The 14,793-nt window shown below is 42.6% G+C and overlaps 1 protein-coding gene across 1 annotated transcript in view; it reads right to left on the bottom strand.

Moving 5' to 3' along the window:
- The window catches only part of LOC135876159 (sulfotransferase 6B1-like), a 32,199-nt gene extending 24,033 nt beyond the window's left edge, over window positions 1-8,166 (bottom strand). The window contains exons 1-4 of the mRNA XM_065401365.1: window positions 7,952-8,166; window positions 6,766-6,910; window positions 2,735-2,823; window positions 2,045-2,172 (exon numbers count right to left, since the gene is read on the bottom strand). Coding sequence (XP_065257437.1) covers window positions 2,045-2,172; window positions 2,735-2,823; window positions 6,766-6,910; window positions 7,952-8,166 — 577 coding nt within the window. The remainder of the gene's footprint in view (window positions 1-2,044; window positions 2,173-2,734; window positions 2,824-6,765; window positions 6,911-7,951) is intronic.
- Window positions 8,167-14,793: the final 6,627 nt, after the last annotated feature.

Here is a 14,793-nt window from a genome sequence, read left to right as displayed (position 1 = left end):
GGAATAAAACGTCTGTAATAGCCTACCATGCCTAGGAACGCACGGGCCTGCTTCTTTCGGGCCGGCCGGGGCCAGCTTTGAATCGCCTCTAGCTTATTCGTTTGGGGCTTCACTATGCCCCTTCCTACAATATATCTGCTAGCTCTATGGCGCATTTAGCAGGATTAGCGGTGAGGCCAGCCCGCCTTATGGTGCGCAGTACTGTCTCAACTTTCTCCAAGTGGGTTCCCCAGTCTGACATATGGATGATGACATCATCTAGGTACGCAGCTGCATAACTAGTATGGGGGCACAGCAGCTTATCCATGAGGTGCTGGAATGTGGTCGGGGTCTCATGTAACCCGAAAGGGAGGACGGTGTACTGGAATAGCCCGTCCGGGGTGGAGAACACTGTCTTTTCTTTAGCTTCTTTAGTCAGGGGAATCTGCCGATACCCTTTTGTCAGATCTAGTGTAGTCAAGAATTGGGCACAACCCAGTCGATCAACCAGTTCGTCGATGCGTGGTATGGGATATGCATTGAATTGGGATATTTCATTCAGTTGGCAAAAGTCATTACAGAATCTCGTGGTACCGTCAGATTTAGGCACTAGAATGATTGGACTGGACCACTGACTGTATGATTCTTCAATAACCCCTAATTCTAACATTTTCTTTACTTCGGCCTTGATTTCTTCTCTTTTGGCTGCTGGGATACAGTAGGGTCTCAATGTTACCTTGGCTCCAGGGATCGTGCAGATATGGTGATAGGTCTCAGTTGTCCGCCCCGGTTTTGTAGAGAACACATCTCGGTCGCGATTAATCACATCGGTTGCCTCGATCTTTTGGATCGGCGTCAAGTTTGGTGATATCCTCAATTGCTCATGTAAGTTATCCTCCTGGGGAAGGGTCTCCTCGGTGACTAAGCATGCCTCTCGATTGTGCCAAGTGTCCTCCCTGCCTTCTGGAAAGATCTTAATTGGCCTCAGGTGTCTTGATTAACCTGGAGCAACTGCCATTTAGTTACCCTGGTAACAGGGATTTGTTTAGCCTGGGGCTATTGTTGATGTCACTAGGCATAGCTACCAGGTAACTCGGGGGGGGGGGGGGTGGAAGGCCATAAGTGCCGATGAAACCCCCCTGCTCTGGGTCTAAGTGAGCTAAAGCAACTCCATCTTGTGAACTTTAACCAGCCTCAATGCTAACCAGCCTAAAAGGAGAATATGTAATGGTCAGCTTTTTAGCAGACAGCTGCAGTTTCGCTCACACTAGCAAAAGCAGTAGTGATAAGGAAGAAGGGGGGGAAAGGGGGGAAGTCTACTACGTAGAGGCCTACAAGGCCAAAGATAAGCATGCGGACGAGAACTTTTCTAACACGCCACAATGTAGTGCCTACTGTAACCGCTGTCGGGAAGGGAGGGGTGGAGGGGAAACAGAACAAAGGCTTACACACAAACAGCTTGGAATATAAAATGGGAAACTTGCTTGTATTTGTTGCGCTTCTGATTTGAGACATGCTGGTCTCCTGAGTGCCTTTTCGAGATCTCGAATAAATTTGGTTTGCTTCACCACCCTGGTGTGTCTATTGGTGCGACGGGCACACCGGGCAACGAACCCCCTGTTGCCCCCTCGGGCCCTCTGGGCCAGCAACACTAACATACCTGTTTCTCATTACTTTCCTATAGCCATCTGGCCTTACCCTGTCACACTATTTTAATAAGTACTGTATTAGCATAGTCGGTAATATAACTCATATTTAATTTCCTAAATCTGTGTTTCAGACTATATAAAGTTCAGGGTAATGGTGGTCAGGCCGTAAGAGCTTACATGACTTACTCAAGATCACAGGGGGAGTCTGTGTCAGTGAATGAATTCTCTTGATTTCAGGGGTCACAGGCTGATTTCAGTTACATCATTTATAAATCTAGAATAACTCTAAGACCATGAAGTTCTTCCTGAATTATAACATTACAACTGAGATCAGAATCTGCCCTACGTCTTCCTGAATCCCAGTGCCCAGTTTTCCCAATCCATTAATTACAGAATAGCTAAAAAACAGTGTGTACATTTTCCATGCATAAAAGCTGTAAAATACTCATCCCATGAGCCGAAGGAGGGAAGTGTAGGCATATTGTTGTAAAAATGGAAATAAGATACAGCGGTGTCTTTTAGATTTCGAACCAGCAGCAGTATCAAAAAAAATATAAGTAAATGAATTATTTGTTTAACGCTTGACAGTCAATACAAAGAAGTTTGTACTTTTCCTAGCACAATGAGATCCTGGTCTATTACAAGGGCTCTTGGCGCTATGGTAATACAAATAATTAATAATAATTAAGTAAGAAAAAGTTTATATTTGTTTAACAATCACAGCATCAGTAGAATCAGTTTAATTAATTTTACCTTATTTGAAAAATAAAGAATGGCTAAGCTCATTAGCAGGATATTTCTGCTGAAATGATAGCAGAGAAACAGTAAACATTTAAATTGTCAGCATTAGGTTTCAGTGTTCATGCACTATGTAGGCGAATGGGGCCAGTTTACTCCCAATCTAAAGCTATTCTTTCAGTTGTTTGCTGTCCCAGTACATAACACTATATCCGTTCACATGCAGAAATCTTATCTTCACGACCATAAAACCTAGATGGAATCATAGAAAACACAAGGCCCTGAATATAACATAGAGGAAATCCAAACGGGTCTGAAAATGCCATTACAGTGGGTATTTTCTACGATACTGTAAATGAGGACTTACCTTGGCCTTGCTTTTGAAAATAGATTTTGGCAGGACTTGAGGAGGGAGATGTGTTATTATGATTCTTCTGAAAGGTAATTCCTTCATCCTCTTTAAATAAAATTGGAAAGAAACATAGAATTAAATAGCCTCTTAAATAGAATGTTATCTTTTTGAGAATTATTTGTTTTAAAAAATTAGACTTAGCAGGAAATAGACTTAGCAGTGGATTCTTGCCAATCCAGAGGGTGACTATTTCACTACCATTAATATACAGCAGAATCTAAGACAAATTAGCATTAATTTTTCCATGTTCTTCTTGAATCTCTCATTTCTTTCAAACTTTAACTACCAGGCTTCCAATTACTAATGTTCCTCTAATGCCCTCTAGTGAATGTGGTCCCATGTATACTGTGCAAGACGCTGTTCTAACAGTATTTCCTGCCTGACTAGAAATAGGGGGCCTGTTCTTTTGAGATGTCCAGCTGAGTTTAGGCAGAACCAGTGATACACTCATTATCTAACGGCTGACAATAAGCACTTCTCCTGTTCTCCAAAACCTAACTCTTACACGTTCAGATAAACAGAACTAGCAAACCTCTCTGCAATAGCACCCTCTAGTGACTCCCAGTAAGGGTGCATTTACTGACATCTCAGGGGTGGCTTTGTGGCCAAGCAGATGGATAGAGCACTAGACTGGTACTCAGGAGACCTGAGTGTTTTTACACAAGTCATTTCTCCATTCTGTGCCTTAGTTTCACCTTCTGTAAAATGGGGATAATGATACTTACCTCCTTTGTAAAGTGCTTTGAGATCTGCTGATTAAAAAAAGCTATATAGGGCATGGTATTATTATGTGTGACTAATGAATATCTTTCTACAGTTCCAAAAAGGCAGTTCACCATGTCACAAAAATCAGCATCATAGCTCTGTCTAATTGTCCTTAGAGATGGGAAATCCAGTTCAAACAGAATAAAAGCCAACCTAAATCTTGAACCAAACCCTTTTTTTTTTCCAGTTTGATAAAATGAAATCCAAGGGGTGGCTAACACATGATACTGTGAATCAGGAGTCCTGGGTTCTTCCCTTTCTGGCTCCGTCACAGATTTCCCATGCTAGCCCTTTGCGATCAAGGAGAGACAATGTGGGAGGAGGAGCATTACTTGAAGACTAGTGAGCTGATGTTGGGAGTGTTTTGGATGGATGAGAGAAGGAAATGTGGAGAAGGATGGAATATGGGAAACGGGGAAAGCTGAAGGGGGAAAGAAGTGGATTTTTTCAAAACAATTCAGATTTATCTGAATGAGCATCTAATGGACCTGGAGACAGGATGATGTCCCCGCACTACAGCAGAGTCTTCTAGGTCAGGCTTTGAGATGCATTGACAGGACAGGGTGAAGATGTTTGCATTGCTTGTGTTATGTGAGCTTTTTGGCTAAACAGAGGGCCCTCTGAAGTCTCAGGCAATAAAATCACGTACTTACAAAAATGATAAAATAAAAGCACACACAAGTGCTGTCTACAGGGAGCATATATGGCATATCAATCAGCTGTTCAGCAGCTGCAGGTTCCGTGAGCTTTGTACTGGTGTTAGAGGTTGTTCATCTAGGATTAATCATTTATCTCTTGAATTTTGGCTTCCCACCAGATTTATGGACCAGTCATGCTGCCAGCAGTAGGTACACGGATCTAGGAAGGAATTCCAGGGGCAGGTCCAACCAGATAGTTAATATGGTAGGGTTACCATATGTCCAGATTTTCCCGGACATGTCCGGCTTTTTGGTCCTCAAATCCCCGTCTGGGGGGAATTGCCAAAAAGCCGAACATGTCCGGGAAAATATTCCCAGCTTTGTTTTGCCGGCATCCCTGCCCCAGTCCCCTGCTTACCTTAGAGCGGCTCCGGCAGGTGCGAGCTGCAGGCGGATTCCCCCGCAGCAGCGGCGGCGGCTGCTGCTGCTGCTGCTCCCCCCAGACACCTCAGCTTTGTGTAGCTGAAGAGCCGAGCTGCCCGACCGCTACCGGCTTCACGGTTTGCCGGGCAGCCCCCAGACCTCCAGACCCTGCTCTTCCGGCCGGGCGCTTTCCCAGCGCAGCCGGAGCCCGGGAGGGGAAGTGCCCGGCCAGGGGCGCAGGGTCTGGAGGTCTGGGGGCTGCCCAGCAAACCGTGAACCCGGTAGTGCTCGGGCAGCTGTTTCGCGTGGCTGGGAGGGAGGAGGGGGAATGCGGGGCGCTCAGGGGAGGGGGCGGAGTTGGGGCGGGGACTTTGGAGAAGGGGCGGAGTTGGGGCGGGGAAGGGGCGGAGTTGGGGCGGGGAAGGGGCGGAGTTGGGGCGGGGAAGGGCCGGGGCAGGGAAGGGGCGGGGCCAGGGCCCCGTGGAGTGTCCTCTTTTTTTAATGTTTAAATATGGTAACCCTAGATATGGTCCCTCAGTTTTACCATATGTGTCCCCGAAAGTATCAGTGTTCCCTTCACACCCCTCCCTGCCCTCACTCTTGGGCAGATTACTACTGCTGTCTTTTGTGGGAGAGCTGTGCATGGGCCTAGGGTTAGCACCCTGCTGTGTTTGCCGCCTCAGTCTGCTCTTGTTTTTGGAGTAATTTGCTACAATACTATGGACCTAACCTAAGTTCCCTCTAAACTGCACGGCCACTCAGCAGTCTACCAAGTGCCACACACTTCAGGTGCCCCTCCCCCCACTGCCGCACTGCTTCTGCCCTCTGTCTTGGAGCCCCTGGCCAGCTGCTCCCAGAGCCTCCTGCTTGCTGTGCAGAGTGTGTGTGTGGGAGGGGGGGGCACTGATGTCAGGGTATCCACCTCCCCTTCCCACCCCAGTACTCCATATCCACAGAGCAACAGGGGCACGACAGAACTCAGAAGTGGGATGGCGAGAACTTGCTGGTGGTTGCTGGTGTCTGTCTCACACACCCACACTGTGTATGTCTCTGTCTCACACACACACACTTTGGCTTTCACACTCACCTCTCAACACATACTTGTATTGTTGTTGTTAGTTCTTGAGCACTTTAAAAGAAGTATGTTATTTGAATTTTTGACTGGTCTATGCATTTCATAATTTGTATTTCTCTCTTACGCTTAAGAGTCGTGAGTTCTAAAATGCCTTAACTGTCCTGGCTGGAATAATTATCCCTATGGTAACACTTTAAAGGTATATATATTATATCTAGGCTTTTTGTTTCTACTGGTGGTGCACATCCACACATTGCCTTGATATGATGCACATAACAAAATTCATTCTACACATGGATGGAAAAAATTAGAGGGAACACTGGCCCTAACAGCATTCAGTGTTATCTAATGTCCTTTTCCTGCAACAGATGAATGCAATACCAAATCTTGATCTTGCCTCTCTGTGAGCATGAATCCCTTCCACGCTCTATGGCCCACCTAGATCTGCGGAGCAGTGCAGAGATTGAAAGGGGAAGAGCCTCAAGAGCAGCAGCCACAGAACTATTCCCTACTATCCTTTTCTCCGAAGGCAGAGTCTCAGTGCTCTCCCATTGCCTCCGTTAATAACTCTGAAATAAGGGGAGGGGGTCCCTCCACCTGCGTGAAATCCTGGGAAACCATGGGGCAGAAAATAAACCCTGGCGCTGACTGAACATTACAAAAGAAGCTGTTAGCAATCAGAATGGGAGACTCCCTGGAAAATGAAATGGAGAGGAGTAATAGAATCCTCCCTCAACCCCCAGTCCCATTGCTAATTGCCTGTTTTCTGGTGGAGGCTCTCAAATCCCTCCTCTCCATATAGTCAGCTCTATGGAGACAGTAGTAGTGCAAAGGAGAGAACGACAGATCAGAATCTAAGGAAACCCAGTGGTGTGGAGGTCGTTTTCATGAATTCTCCACCCCTTGTCTGAACCTCCATGGTTTATAGTCATGGACTGGCTAAGCAAATGCACTGCACCCTGATTGTGCTGACCTGATCACACCTTGGGGGAGGTAAGAGTCCTCCATAGCCTGTAAAATTCAACCATTACAGTTTATCAATTCTTACAGTTCATATTAACATTTCTAATATCATCCCATGCTGACCTTAAATTTCTCTGGATCCCCAAATTCTAGACGTGGAAATACAGATAATTCATTTGTAATATTAATTCTCTTTTTAATTTCCTCCTCTGTATATTTTGCAGCTGTAATTTCCAAGTCATTTAAGACTTGATCAAGCCAGTTAGTACTGAAACAAGACAGAAACTGGTTTAAAGACTACGGAAGTGAAAATTGTCACAACAAGTGTTAAATGTATTTAGTTGCAAATACCTGTGTATGGTATCAATTACTGTGCAAGAAAAACATTAACATTCAAGGATAGTAGCTAACTAAACTGAAATCTTACTTTGATACAGGGATATTTTTCTGTTGTTTATGACACAAGCTATGAGTGAACAGAAGTGTCATATGATTGGGCCAAATAATCTGTCAACAAACAGGAACATACTTCTTTGCGACTAACAATTCAGTTATAAATCACTAAATTAAAAACCATGTTCTCTGGGTGAATTCATGTCACAGATAAATGCAGGCACCACCATTGTCACTGACTAGGCTCCTACTTGCCAATCCAGGGTAAGCCATTAGTACTAGTTGGACCAAAAGCAAAATATACAATAATGACTTCTAAAAAGAAGAAATCAATTTGGGGGAAATGGACAGAAACACTTGTGATCACAGTTATGTGAAATCTGGATACGCTCATATCCGTGAGTCACATTGTGTTTTTTCTCACATTTCAGTTGTGTAAATTTGGAATCATTCTATTGGCTTCAATTGAGTGTTTGCAGATTTACAGCAGTGCAACTGACAGCAGAATTTGATCCAATTTTTCCATATGAGACTTGCTGAATTAATAAGTGAAGGAATTGTTTTTCGAACCACCAGCTCTTCAAACTCAGTCAAGCTGTCTTCTTCTCAGCTCATTCATCATCACAATGCAAAATATTAGTAAAGGTTTGTCGTCTGCATTGAATCAGATCTACAATGAGACACAGGAACATTTTCTCTAAACTGATAAACGCTGAACATACAGTTACTTAAAATGTAAATACTCAAAGGGAGAAGAAAGTAATTGATGGTCATTAATGGACAAAATTATTCTTCTCACCTCATTCATCTGAACAATCCCTAATACAGTGTCAGTCATGTATGATCATTGCACTAAATACTGCCTAATCATTCATAACTACTGTATAACATTTCACATTTCATTTTTGTAACAAGCTAGCAATAGTTACCATTTTTGGGGTATGCCACTAGGATCACATCGTCACTCCTGGCTTCAAAAGAATCAAGAACTTGGAAAGTTTCAGGGCTGCATAGAGTAGCAGGGTACAAAATTCCCTTATAGGAAAATAGCAGGTCTTCAGGGGCTGCCTTTTCACTATCAGCCAATATCTTATCCAGATATTCAACTACTGTCTTCCTGCTCTTATCCATGTTTGTGAAACTCTCTATTCAGAGAGACTGAAACACAAGCTGTCTTTTAGCAAAATTATTGTGGTAGTGATATATGTTGTAATTTAATGGTGAATGACACTCCCTTGGGCATGAAGGTAAATGTTACTGATTAACTTGGAGTTTTTGAGATTGAAAGGGGCTGCGGCCTTGCGTACTGAGCTTTCTTGATATCTGGAACTATAAGTATCCCAGGGAAACACGCACTGCACTTTGCATTCAGCAGTTCCCACCTGAGTCAAGGGAAATAAAGTATATGGAGATATACCTATCTCATAGAGCTGGAAGGGACCCTGAAAGGTCATCAAGTCTAGCCCCTTGCCCTCACTAGCAGAACCAAGTAATGATTTTGCCCCAGATCCCTACGTGGCCACCCTCAAGGATTGAACTCACAACCCTGGGTTTAGCATGCCAATGCTCAAACCACTGAGCAATCAGGCCATTGATTTACATAGCTATAATATGGATTCAGGAGCCTAATTTTAGGTATCCATTTGAAAACACAAAACCTTGCTCAGTATATTGTAGTTATACTACAGTTTTCTTATGCTGCATATATTCTTTTACATATATCAGCAACATCTTTGGTGCAAGGCCAGAATGCCTTCCTTTGGAGAGGAATTTACTTCATGAAGTAAGACTTTTCCCTATGCAGTCTAAAATTGCATTGGCTTTTTGCATGAGCCATTTTGCAATACATAGTGAGGTGCAATTTGCTGTCCTCTCTTATGGATGTCTACACTGCAAGTGAAGGTGTGATTGTAGCACAGGTAGGCATAGTCATGGTAGCTTTAATCTAGCTAGTGCTGGAAACAGCGGTGTAGATGTGATGTCACAGGCTTCAGCACAGGTTAGCAACCAGCCTACAAACCCAGTGGGAATCCTGGATATGTGCTCTGGTTGTTAGCCCATGCCAAAGCCTGTGCAGTCACATTTACACTGTTACCATTACCTGGGCTAGCTAAATTAAAGCTAGCATGGAGGTGCCTACGTGTGCTACAACCACACCTTCACTTGCAGTATAACCCAAAATCTCATGCCAGGGTCTATATATTGGACTCAAACAGCTGGGTTGAAATTGCAGGGCACAGCAATTGTCAGTACAAGTGTAGTCTGACACCCAGTGGTTTTACAAAAACAACTAATGGATAAAATTAATGATCTAACTAAGTGATAATTGCTGGAGATCCAGTTCTTACTTACCTCACTCATGCCCTGAAGTCAGCGGTACTACTCATCTGAATAAGGCAAGTAGGATTTGTCCCCCCAGGGGTGCTGGGTTTCTGGGGTTGTGTGAAAAAGCAGTGAGAGTCTGTGAAATAGTGTAAAGACTGTTTCTTAACTAAAGTTTGATTCTATTATAGCTATAGCAGTCGCAATATCAATAGTTAAAGATGACACATAAATGTTTATAATGCTTGAGTCTGATCTCACAACAGTTTTATGCCGCTGTAAGGGTAGCTGTTTGAAATACAGCATAACAGGCAAGTTTGAACCAATGTTGCTATAGTGCCAATATTTCAACACCGGCCCAAAACAGACTTCACAATTTGATATAGCCATATCCCAAACTGTCCCCCTCAACACCAAGCATTTCTCATTAGAGTCAAGGGAAGAGCATCTAGGTACTCAGCAATTTTGAATATCAGGCCTAATTTTCAGTGCATAAATATGGACTTAAGAACCTAACTTTAGGCTCCTATTTTAAAAAAATCTTGGAAATTTTAAACTGAAGTGTTGTTATACTGCAATTTGGGTGAGTTCTGTTCCACTTTGCAACCCTAACTTCAAGTTAACAAAGTTTGTTTTTGTCTGTGAATAAAAGTGGGCATTCACCCACGAAAGCTTATGCTCCAATACGTCTGTTAGTCTTAAAGGTGCCACAGGACTCTCTGTTGCTTTTTACAGATCCAGACTAACACGGCTACCCCTCTGATAAAAGAAAGCTTGTCTTTGAATAAAATGTTGTATATTGTTTAAAAATAAAGGAAGAACTACATTTTCTAAATAGTATTAATATTTATTATTTATATTATGTTAGTGCCTGTAGGCCCCAACCAAAATCAAGTCCCTGTATTGCTAGGTGCTGTATGAACAAAGGAAGAGACAGTTCAGTTCCTGCCCTGAAGAGCTTCCAATGTAAATAGACAAGACAAACAAAGGATGGATGATAAAACAGAGGCTTGGAGAGAAGAAGTAACTTGCCAAAATTCACAAAGTAGGCCAGTGGCTGAGCTGGCAGTAGACACAGGTCAACGGACTCCCAAGTTAGCACCCTAGCCAATAGACCTGAAGCAATAGCTAGCTTTTCATTAATGATGAGTTTCTGGCTGCAGGAATAATAGAGTTCATAGTTCAGTATTTTAAAAATGACTGCCCAGAGCTAAAGGGCACATGTCAGTTTGTTAGCTTTGCTGAACTGAACAAAATACATCAGGCTTGATTATTCACTGCCTTGCCCTTTCTCTAGTATATCTATAAACTAGTTATTTTATATATGTCTAACATTTTGGTCCCAGGGCAGAGTACTGTATATTTTATTACTTATGGTGTTGACTTGCACCTTTGGCTTCTGTTCTGAAAGTCAGAGGCACTCGATAGGTTGGAATTGAACCATCCAAGCCACACAGCTCACAACTACATTAGGTGTTTCTTCAGAAATCTCCCATCCAAATTCTTACCAGGCCTGAATCTGTTTAGCTTCTAAGAAACTGGTGAGGTCACAATCCCTAGAGAAATAGCTGTATTTATTTCCTGCTCATAAAATCATTTATGGAAACAATCCGACTAGCTCATCCAGTCCATCACACTGCCGGTTCAGGATGCTACCCTGCAATACATCTTCTGGTGCTTTGTTCTATCTAGATTTAAGTGTCCGCAGATGATGAGGTTTCACTGTATGTTACACAACTTAATACACTTCTCTGTCAAGATTTTTTCCCATTCAGTTTAAACTCTCCCTTTTTCAGAGACACACCTATAGTCTTGTACACCCAGGCATTAAAAGAAAGAATACCTCTCCCTCTTTGATATAGAATCATAGCATATCAGATTTGGAAGGGACCTAGGACGTCATCTAGTCCAACCCCCTGCTCAAAGCAGGACCAATCCCCAACTAAATCATCCCAGCTAGGGCTTTGTTAAACTGGGCCTTAAAAATCTCTAAGGAAGGAGATTCCACCACCTCCCTAGGTAACCCATTCCAGTGCTTCACCACCCTCCTAGTGAAAAAGTTTGTCCTAATATCCAACCTAAACCTCCCCCACTGCAACTTGAAACCATTACTCCTTGTTCTGTCATCTGGTACCACTGAGAACAGTCTGGATCCATCCTCTTTGGAGCTCCCTTTCAGGTAGTTGAAAGCAGCTATCAAATCCCCCCTCATTCTTCTCTTCTGCAGACTAAATAATCACAGTTCCCTCAGCCTTTCCTCATAAGTCCTTTGATATATTCTTCTGCTTTCTGTCAAATAGGGGTCAGCTGCTTTCTTGTCCCTACTTAGCTGCTGTTTAGCCAATCTATACATATTGGGCGAAATTCTTCGCTGAGTTACACCCTTGAAAATCCAGAGAAATTCCATAGATTTTGGCAAAGTCAGTCCTGACTTAAACTGGTGTAACCAAGAGCATAATCTGGCTCACTCTATTAATCTTCTTTATAAATCCCTCCACCCTGCTGATAATCTTTGTTGATCTTATCTGAACCGCACCTAGTTTGTCAATATCTTTCTAGCAATGAAGTTCTAAGAACTGAACACAATATTTCAGGCACAGGCAAGTAGAGCCACATAGAGGGGAAATATCACCTCTTTGTTTCATTAGGATTTTCTCTTTGCACCCTAAACTTGTATTGACCATTTCACAGCAGCCATATAGTATTAAAAACTGAAATGTAGTTTGCTGTCCACTTTCATCCCTTTCAGCATTGCTGCTTCCTATATACTCCCACTGAATATATGTGTTTGAGATTATTTTTCCCTAGGGAAACAATAGGCATCTATTCAAGTTGATTGCTATTTCGCTATACTCTGGCCATTTTTATAATTTTTCTCTGACCCTCTGTATCATCTCTTTGCACTCGGTGGTGTTCTTGGCTCCAGTATTTGAACAACTGCCTTACCTTGACATCAGGTCAGCATGCCTGGAATTTTATTCTTGTTAACAAATTTTCTGTTGAATGTTTGTGCTTAGGAAAGATGCTGAATTTACAGCCATGGAGATTAAAGTCTTCTCTTTATCCATATAATAAGTACCACATGGGCCACGGGAGCATCAGTGTCCTTACCCTCCCCTACCAATCAGCTTTTCCCTGCATACTGCATGGAAAGCCGAGGGTGAAGGGTATTTCAGTTTCTCTGTTCACTCTATTATTGCAATTGTTACCATTGTGACGGTATCTCCCATAAGGCTTTATGGAAATATGCTTAGAATGTGTTTTATGCTACATATGCCATGTAACATATCTCTGTAAAGGTTATAATCTACGGAATGTATTAATCCTATTTGCATGCATGTATTATTTTTGTATTCGACGTTATGAATGTTATGAATGTTGGCTGTGTACTGGCTTGATTTCTAAATAATTTTAGTAGAGCATTTGGTCAGTTCCTGGAGAAAGAAATGTTGAAATTAAGTATCTAATCAAGAAACACTTAAAGGACAATGGATCTTGGAATGCTCCAATCCACATAAGAAGTAGACGTTAAAGGTAGCATGTAAACAGTGGATGCTACCTGTAAAAATTGTGAGTCATGCATGGACATGTGACTTCCCCAGGTGACTTCTAAACTCCATCAGGGAGCTGGACTTTGCATAGGAGTGAGGAGGGGGGTCTCCACCCACAAGAGAAAGACTATTTAAACCCCTGGGAGACCCCTCCATTTTGTCTTCAGGTGGCTAAAGAGGGAGCCTCTCCACGCCCCAGGATACTTGAAAGAAACTGGAACAAAGGACAGTAACTACAGGGGGTGTGAGTGATTGCTGGACCCAGGCTAAAAGGAGATTAGTCTGTAAAAGGGAGCATTCTGGAACTGGTGAGGATCTTATCTGTATTCAGTTTGATTAGACATAGATTTGCGCATTTTATTTTATTTTGCTTGGTGACTTACTTTGTTCTGTCTGTTACTACTTGGAACCACTTAAATCCTTAAATATTTAACAAAATATTTCAAACTGAAACAATCAAAATGAAATGATTCAGAATGATTGAAACAAAATGTTTCCTCTGTTTAGAAATTTTATTTCCAAACAAAACTATTTACCAAATTCAGCCTGAAGTCAGCAAATACTTTTGACTCCCAAAAAACAATTAGTTGAAAACATTTTGCTCACCTCTATTCCGTTCTTTATGCACCAGTGGGAAGAATTTTAGCCTTCTACCCACTAAATGAATTCAGCTTATGCATAGATTAGCAGAAAAAAAAGTATAGGGGGAAGTTGTTTTGAGTTGGAATATTGGGTTTGGATTTCTAGGCCAGCATGCTTATACCTATTGTGACAAAGCTCTGTCCTTGTCTCCGTGGGTCCCGCGTTTCCTGGCAGATTTTGCTAGCCTCAGACGCTCACTACATAGCCCTTCTCTCTAGAGGCAAGGGTCACAGCCTACTTGAGCCATTTTCATCATAAGCCAGCAAGGGAGGTGAGGAAAAGCTATCCTCCCTTGCACCATCTCTGTTGTCTCCCAGTCTCAGTGATTAATGAGGGGGGCATTAACTACAGGGGGTGTGAGTGATTGCTGGACCCAGGCTAAAAGGAGATTAGTCTGTAAAAGGGAGCATTCTGGAACTGGTGAGGATCTTATCTGTATTCAGTTTGATTAGACATAGATTTGCGCATTTTATTTTATTTTGCTTGGTGACTTACTTTGTTCTGTCTGTTACTACTTGGAACCACTTAAATCCTACTTTCTGTATTTAATAAAATCACTTTTTACTTATTAATTAACTCAGAGAATGTATTAATACCTGGGGGAGCAAACAACTGTGCATATCTCTCTATCAGTGTAATAGAGGGTGAACAATTTATGAGTTTACCCTGTATAAGCTTTATACAGGGTAAAATGGATTTATTTGGGTTTAGACCCGATTGGGAGTTGGGCATCTGAGTATTAAAGACAGGAACACTTCTGTTAGCTGCTTTCAGGTAAACCTGCAGCTTTGGGGCAAGTAATTCAGACCCTGGGTCTGTGTTGGAGCAGACGGGAGGGTCTGGCCCAGCAAGACAGGGTGCTAGAGTCCTGAGCTGGCAGGGAAAGCAGGAGCAGGGGTAGTCTTGGTACATCAGGTGGCAGCTCCCAAGGGGGTTTCTGTGATCCAACCCGTCACAACCATATCCAGTTACTGCCTTATATATTCAGCACACTTCAAACACCTTTTTCTGAAAGCCGCTATCCCACTAGCAATCCTAAGCATAAGGATGGACTACCCCAAAACCTCAAGCCAAGTTCTATGTCTCGGAGAACAACAGAATCTGTGAAATAACATCTAAGCCATTGCTAGACTATAGTTTTAATTGTATTATAGCTATAGAGTTTCCCCCATTTACACCAGCAAGGAATTGGGCCATAAATCTGCAGGCAAATTTCCCAAAGCCATTCAGACCCAGACTAAAA

The sequence above is a fragment of the Emys orbicularis genome, chromosome 3 (genome assembly GCF_028017835.1).
Source record: "Emys orbicularis isolate rEmyOrb1 chromosome 3, rEmyOrb1.hap1, whole genome shotgun sequence".
NCBI lineage: Eukaryota > Metazoa > Chordata > Testudines > Emydidae > Emys > Emys orbicularis.
The sequence above is the reverse complement of the archived record's forward strand: the minus strand, read 5'-3'. Positions and strand labels throughout refer to the sequence as shown.